This window comes from Ciona intestinalis, chromosome 4 (assembly GCF_000224145.3).
Source record: "Ciona intestinalis chromosome 4, KH, whole genome shotgun sequence".
NCBI lineage: Eukaryota > Metazoa > Chordata > Ascidiacea > Phlebobranchia > Cionidae > Ciona > Ciona intestinalis.
In genome coordinates this window covers 939,461-946,644 of record NC_020169.2, presented here as the reverse complement: position 1 = coordinate 946,644, position 7,184 = coordinate 939,461, and the positions used below count along the sequence as shown (strand labels likewise).

Genomic DNA, 7,184 nt, shown 5'->3' with positions numbered 1-7,184 from the left:
GTTAGGACACGTGGTAGCCCTGCCAAAGTGGACTGCATTATTTTTTCAACATTGCTGCTAATTTGTAAAGACCCAGAAAATGAGCTCCGACAATGATGTCCACTTTCGACTGAGTCGATGGCATGAATCGACTCGACATAAGATAAACATGAATAGAATTCTCAGAGTAAGATGTATGCAACTTTAATGAGAAGTAAAATAAAAACCCGTTAAAAGATAGTTGATCCTGTAAATACTAATAGTTTAAAGTAAAACGCGTGTATTACACAGGAGCACAACGAAGCTCTTATAATGGCGGAGGCAGAGAAGCAACAAGGCCTGTCAATCAAGGAAACTGAAAAGAACGCACTGCAAGAGAAACTTAATAACGCAACACAAAATATCCAAGACTTGGAGAACGAATATGAGAAGCTTAAGAGACAAGCTAACTCCAAAAACGAAAAAGATAGGGTAAGATAATGTTGCTAAATATAATATTAAACTATAAGAGCGCACAGAAAAAAGAATCATCCACATTTTACATACGTGGTGACTCGCAAACGATCACAAGGTATATGGGATCCGTGTTATAACGAATGTCGTTGCCATGAATGAGTTTCTGTCGTTGATTCAAAAGTTTAATTATATATAAGTGTGTGTATTTTTTTAGGCAACCATCAACCAAATCACACAAGAGCTGAAGGATTTCCGAACTCAGTTTGAATTGGCAACTGAAGCTCACGAACGAGAAATTAAGGGATTGAACGATGCTTGTAAACAAGTTCATGCAATGCGAGATGCTGCAATGAAAGAGGTATATGTTGAAACGTCTTACAAGTGTAAACGTTGTATTACATAGGTTTATTCATTGTTTAAAAGTAATTAAGTGCACCGTATTACAATGTAGGTAAAAATGTGTTTACTTTAGGTCGAGGAACTTAAGTTGCAATTGAGGATGGTTGAAGATGCGCGAGATGGAGTTAGAAGAGATCTCATCGAGGCTCAGAGGAAGGTAATGTAACATTTAGTCGTATTTTTAAATTATAACCAGTAGTAAACTAATTTTAAACTCTAAATAAGGTACGTGAAACCGAAGAGGCAAGAGACAGGCAACGAAAGGAGAATCTGGAATTGAGACGCGGAATTAATGATGAATGCCACGAGAAGCAAACCGTTTCGAAGACAAATGACCAGCTTCGTACTCAAGTTAAGAAAGCGGAGCAGGAGAGAATATCTTTGAAAGTAAGTTACGAGTTTTGTTGTAAAACACGCGTCACTGGGACAACAAATTAACGACCTGTTTGTCTTCAGCGATCGAACGAAGAGAAAGACCAAAAGATTTCGGTTCTTGATGAAAGCAGAGCGAACACACAGAGGGAGAACGCTGACCTTCGTGCTAGTCTAAGAGAAGTTGAACGAAGCAGGCTTGAAGCTAGACGAGAACTACAAGAGTTGCGACGACAGGTATAAATGAAATCAATGTAATTGTGGTTTGTGGAGTGTTGCTTGAGACTTACAATTGTGCGAGAAGCAATCGGCTTGCAGTTAATTAAATTCGCGATCAGGTGAAAATGCTGGACAGTGAAAATACGAAGAAGTCGAAAGAGGTTGAAGATCTTCAAGCTCGTGTCTCAAGTGATGAAGAACGTGAGGAAGAAAGCAGAAGAGAGTCGTTTGGACTCAAACAGAAGATTGTTGCAACAGAAGCCAGCAAGGAACAAGCACTTAAAGAGGTAAAAAGCGGCAATGTAAATGATTGACGTTTTGAGATCCAAGATTAATTAAAAATCAATAAATTCAAATTGTGCTTAATCTGTGCTTGCTTGAAACGTTGTACGATTGCAAAATCGGTTTAAAGAATGTTTATGTTAACACATTTTATTGGTCGTTTGAAGAACTCAATGCTGCAACGAAAACTCGCCGAATTGGAAGACGATTGTCGAATCAAGGAGCGTGATTACTTGGAACAACTTGGTGAATCACATGGTGCATCCAAACGACAGAAGGAAGAGATAAGGAACCTCTTGATTAAGGGCGAAGAACTCGAAGAACAACTTGCAGAAAACAAACTTAAACTTTCTGCATCGGAAGGAAGAGTAAATGGCTTGGAAAATGAAATCGTGAAGATTGAAGGTAAGAAAATATACCACATGTTCATGGTTTAATGATTACACTGTTCTATTTTGTTTAGGAAACAAACGCGATGTTGAGTTCAAATTGGGCAGTCTGCACAGCGCTCTCAGAAGGACCCTTGGCATCTCAAGACTCGGCCGTACTATGAGTCCAATGAGAGGTAGTTACAGATCACCAAGTTCGTCACCACACAGGTTTGTGTAGTAAGCTAAAACACATTTAGTTTCGCATTCGACCATTCAACGGCTTCTTTATTAAAATTTTAGAAGATCCAAATCTCCTGGAAAGAACTTCGACAACACCTTCACCACAACTACAGACGGAAAGGGAACTCCTATCCCAACAACTGGCTCACCAGACAGAAACAGGAGTCTATCACCAAGCTATCGTCGTTCCGCATCACCAACGTAAGTCTTAACCAAAAACCATTGCTGCTAGCTATATGTCTGCTGTTCAAAATTGCAAAATTTATTAACCACGATACAGTATATAACAATACACGCTTATACAGGCGAACCGAACAACTTGTACAAGACATCGATCCAGAAGTTGTACGTGCCGCCCTTAGAGATTTCTTACAAGAGTTGAAAGATACTCAGCGTGAGAAGGATGATACAAAGATAGAAGTTTCTAATCTGACAAGACAGGTCGGTGTTTATTGTTAAGTCGTGTTCGTTACAATATAAAGCATTTTCAAATTAGACTTTACCGTCTAACATCCCCCATGAGTTGGCCAGTAATTTACTCTTTCTCTTCTACATATTGGGGATTTAAGTATATTTTAGGCACATATAAATTTTTGTTATGGAAATATTAGGTTATTTGCGACCGTTTTTATTATGTTTTATTCGGAGTTTAGTTTTAAACTTAAAGATTCAAAAATCATTTTGGTTGCAGTTAATGGAGATGGAGGCAGATCGTGATCGTGTCAACCAGAGGCTGCAACAACTGCAGAAGTCTCTGGGAGAAGCGGAGGAAGGTAAGCGAGGGGCACATGGACGTCTTGCATCAGCCCAGACCGCGCTTATGCTGCAAGAAGAAACTATCAGGCGAAATGAAAGAGAAGCCAAGAGTACGGCTGAAAAACTCGCCCAACTAGAAAGAACTCAACAAAACTCTGAAGTCGAGAGACGTGCGTTACAGGTGAGACCACGGTTATGTAACTTACGTACGTGAGTGATAGGAATCAAGTTTTAACGCACATAACGCTCGCCACAGGATAAGATCAACAAGATGAAGGCGCAAAGTGCAAAGTGTGAGGCAGAGAAGAGAAAGTTAAAGGAAGCATTTGAGGCTTCCGAACAAAGATCAACCAAACTAGAACTTGCGAGAAGGGCCATTGAAGGGGATTTACAACGCAACAAACTTTCTCTTACAGATAAAGAAACTGGAAATCAAGTAAGCATGTAACCGTGAATATTGATTTGGTATATCTGTGGTGTAAATCGTATGTCTATCTGTTTAACGAATCACTCATGTTAATTAAAATGTCAGGTTCTGCAAGAACGCATTGCCAATCTATCCGCCCAGATACAAGATCTTGAGGGTAAGTGCACTTCACTTCAACTCACGATTGACAGATTAAGCAACGCGCTTGCAAAGACCGAGGAAGGAGAAAGTCACTTGAAAGACAAGGTAAAAATATTTTCCAGAGAATTTTCCTGGAAGCTATACATGATGTTTTCATACATGTGGTTGTGTTCATGTTCAACACCGTGCTTGTGATTGACAGGTGCAATCGCTATCACTGTCCATGTCGGAGAAAGACGCAGCTACTACATCACTGAACGACAAAATCAGCCAACTTCAGAAAATGCTGACGGCATCCGAGCACGATCGGCGTGTTTTGCAGGTATTTTTGCCGTATATTTATGCAACAACAAAATACCGTAGGGGTGTGCTGACGCAACAAACATTCGTCACATTACATAACGTGTGCAGACCGCATTTGCCAGTCACGGTGCTAACCATGATAGCAGAATGGCAGATATAATTAGACACGCATTATATAACTTTCACTCAAAATGGTATAACGCTCAGGAACGCCTTCAAGCCGCACGTCAAACTGTGGCAGACCTGAAAAAGCAGAACTCAGCTCTACAAGAACGAGTACACTCAACAACACACGAAATGGAAGACTCCGAAGTAAGAAGATCAGAGCTTGAAAATCAGACCAAGAGTCTGCAGCAGGTACTTAGCCAACCACATGCATGTCCGAATACTGTATACAACCTGCTACTGGTATTTTGAGCATTTTCTCCTAATCCCAGATGATCGAGCAAAACCAAGAGGCCGAGGCAGGAAGCATGGAAAGAATACAGAAACTACAAGAAGAGAAACGCATTCTGCAAGAACGGATAACTGGCTTGCAACGAGCCATTGCTCAACTTGATTCGGAGAAACGAGAGACACAGAGAGGAGCTGTCCGCCTCGAAAAAGACAAGAGCGCTCTTCAGAAAACATTGGATAAAGTAGTTTATGTTGTCTTTTATTGTTTTAACATTAAATGGTATATTGCTCGTGACAATAATATTTCATTCGTGCGATTCAGGTTGAACGTGAGAGACTTAAGACAGAAGAGGAAACTTTGCGGTTGGCGGAAAACAAAGGGTTGTTGAATAGATCCCTGCGAGACATGGAGGCTGAGATGGAGGATGCCAGGAAAACCATTCAGGTTAGTTAACAGATCAACGTTGTTAATCTCGTTTTACTACTTTACGTGATTCGCAGGCACTGCAAGCGCAACTTGCCGACAGCGAGCAATCAGGCGCTCAACGATTAATTGACGTGACAAGCCGCCATCGACAAGAATCCGAGCTGGAATTGGAGAGATTGAGAACTTCACAAGTACAAACTGAGAGAACGTTGGAGGCTCGCGAGAGGGCGCACAGGCAACGCGTAAAAGGCCTCGAGGAACAGGTTGGTTATTTATCACATTTAAAGCGAATATAAACAAGTGGTGATTGAAACATAGTAGGAATTAATATATGAATGTTTTGATAAGTATGAGAATTAAAATTAAGTGGTAGAACGACAATTTGTTCGCAGTTTCACTACTCTCCACACAGACGCCGATATTTCTAAAGCAAACGGCGAAGTTTGACTGTGCAGGTTTTAATGTTAGCTGTTGTAGTAGGGGCATGTGGTATGTCGTTCACGGTAATGTGACATTTTTATTGCCAGGCATTGAAATCGTGTTGTTTGTATGCATGGGTGTCATTAGTTTTAGATAATCGGATACTATTTAAAGAAAGGAGAGTATAAGCGTCGGTTTCGACAATGTAGACCGCGTGTATGAGGTTTGCTTTACATGTATTTCTTATATAAGAACTTAATATCTACCTTTGATAAAATGTACCATATTCGAACAAACTGCGGTTTTTTAATTAAAGTTGTAATTCGGTCGCAAGCCACTCATCCGGTGACGAGTTCTCGCTAAAGACAACAAACTAATGACGTCTTCGTTGTAGGTCGCCACCTTGAAAGATCAGTTAACTCAAGAAATTCGCCGCCGACAGCCTTATACTTCTTCTTCACATCGATCCAAGTCTTAAATGTGATTTCTATTGTAAAATGCCCTGCAGTGTGCCAATTGCTTTTGCTTTTTAACAGTGACTGTCTGTATGTTTCTTGCTAAAATCACATGACTGGTAGGTTTACATTTCTGTTTGTATTTGCACACAATGTATACACCATTAATATCTGTGAAGGCAACGTTGGCTATATAAAACGAGGCAAAAAAGCCGACTTGCCGTTTTGCCTTATACGCCCAACTTATTAATATAAATAGTGTACGATACATGCATGGCAAAAAATGTATATTATGAATTTATACCTTTCTAAATATGTACTTAGCATTGCAAATATATATTACCACAATTGCTGTAGACGTTACGTTAAGTATGTTGCAAAATTGTCAAATTATCTGTTTAATAACAAGATCTGTATAAATTCCTAAATTTCACTGTACTATGTACAAAATGTCACGGCTAGAGCTTAATTTACGTTTTCCTTTAATTATTCCGTACCATTCCAATTACTTTAAATCACTGTCCGCCTTTTGCTCCACCGTTTTTCGCGGGTATACCTTTCGCTATATCTCATCTGCACTGATTTTTTTATGGAGTGCCACAACATATTTTGTAAAAACCAACTGAGCACCACTGTAAACAATGTACAAACCAATTTTTTGATAAACCCTGTATTTTAAGCTCAACTACTGTAGTTATATTTACAAAAAAGAGTATATTTTTACATTATTGTTTTATATTCCTGTCGTACTATTATAGATACGTAGTTTCACCAACGATTGTAAATTTAGATTAATTAAAGAAAGTGTGTTTAGTGGCGTTAATCCGTCCACAAAAGGGCGCACTTTCCCTCTAATATAATTATTGTTTCTTTCACAAACAATGTACTTAACAGTTTTTAGTGGCTTCTTTATGTCTAGAAACTGTATGGTATTCAAGTAATAAAAATATGTGGCGTACCGACCACAACGCACGTGAAAGTCATGTCTACTTATTGAGGGATTACATTAAAGAATCAGGTGACCTATAATGAATCAGCAAAAATATTTTTTTCTAGCTTAAGGAAACCTAATCACTATGATCAACGACATGTAATTCTCACCAGAATATAAACATACGTGTATGTCGCATATGTTTTATATGGGCGAGATAAATTGCGATAGGGAAGTCGAAAATGTTTGACTCGGTTTTTCGAGCCACAAGAAAGAGTCCCGACTTGTTAGCAACTCCATGGTTGCTTGTGTGGAACACACACGTTCACGAGAGCATGGGATTGAAAGAAGACTGACGGTCTCGTGTTGGGTATATTTTGTAAACTCGGATAATCTCCATTAAGCTTTGCAGACAGCGCGTGGTGTCCTTTTTGCGAACTGTAACTGTCGGCAGGTCGACAAGCGTCAAGAGTGGAGCATCATACGAGGAAAGATTCGGAGCGGCTCAGTCGGAAAAGCGGGAAAGGCTGTTGGGATTACTTCGCCTCAGCGACACGATCTAGCCGCTGCGACGCGAAAAGCAAACCAGAAGCTGTTGAGACCGGACGGC

General features: G+C 39.8%; 1 protein-coding gene across 4 annotated transcripts in view; it reads left to right on the top strand.

Annotated features, from left to right (window-relative positions):
- Positions 1–6,622, top strand: part of LOC100176436 (rootletin) — a 21,475-nt gene extending 14,853 nt beyond the window's left edge. For 3 of the 4 annotated variants that reach the window (XM_026834001.1, XM_018811728.2, XM_018811729.2), the window contains 19 exons: positions 271–450; positions 650–793; positions 908–991; positions 1,060–1,221; positions 1,291–1,443; positions 1,545–1,712; positions 1,875–2,112; positions 2,171–2,306; positions 2,379–2,519; positions 2,624–2,759; positions 3,010–3,255; positions 3,331–3,510; positions 3,607–3,747; positions 3,845–3,964; positions 4,153–4,302; positions 4,383–4,583; positions 4,664–4,786; positions 4,843–5,031; positions 5,583–6,622. In XM_026834001.1, coding sequence (XP_026689802.1) covers positions 271–450; positions 650–793; positions 908–991; positions 1,060–1,221; positions 1,291–1,443; positions 1,545–1,712; positions 1,875–2,112; positions 2,171–2,306; positions 2,379–2,519; positions 2,624–2,759; positions 3,010–3,255; positions 3,331–3,510; positions 3,607–3,747; positions 3,845–3,964; positions 4,153–4,302; positions 4,383–4,583; positions 4,664–4,786; positions 4,843–5,031; positions 5,583–5,666 — 2,976 coding nt within the window. In that variant the 3' untranslated portion in view covers positions 5,667–6,622. Of the gene's footprint in view, positions 1–270; positions 451–649; positions 794–907; positions 992–1,059; positions 1,222–1,290; positions 1,444–1,544; positions 1,713–1,874; positions 2,113–2,170; positions 2,307–2,378; positions 2,520–2,623; positions 2,760–3,009; positions 3,256–3,330; positions 3,511–3,606; positions 3,748–3,844; positions 3,965–4,152; positions 4,303–4,382; positions 4,584–4,663; positions 4,787–4,842; positions 5,032–5,160; positions 5,224–5,582 lie in introns of all 4 variants that reach the window. The other variant, XM_026834002.1, reaches the window with a different exon arrangement.
- The last annotated feature ends 562 nt before the right edge of the window (positions 6,623–7,184 follow it).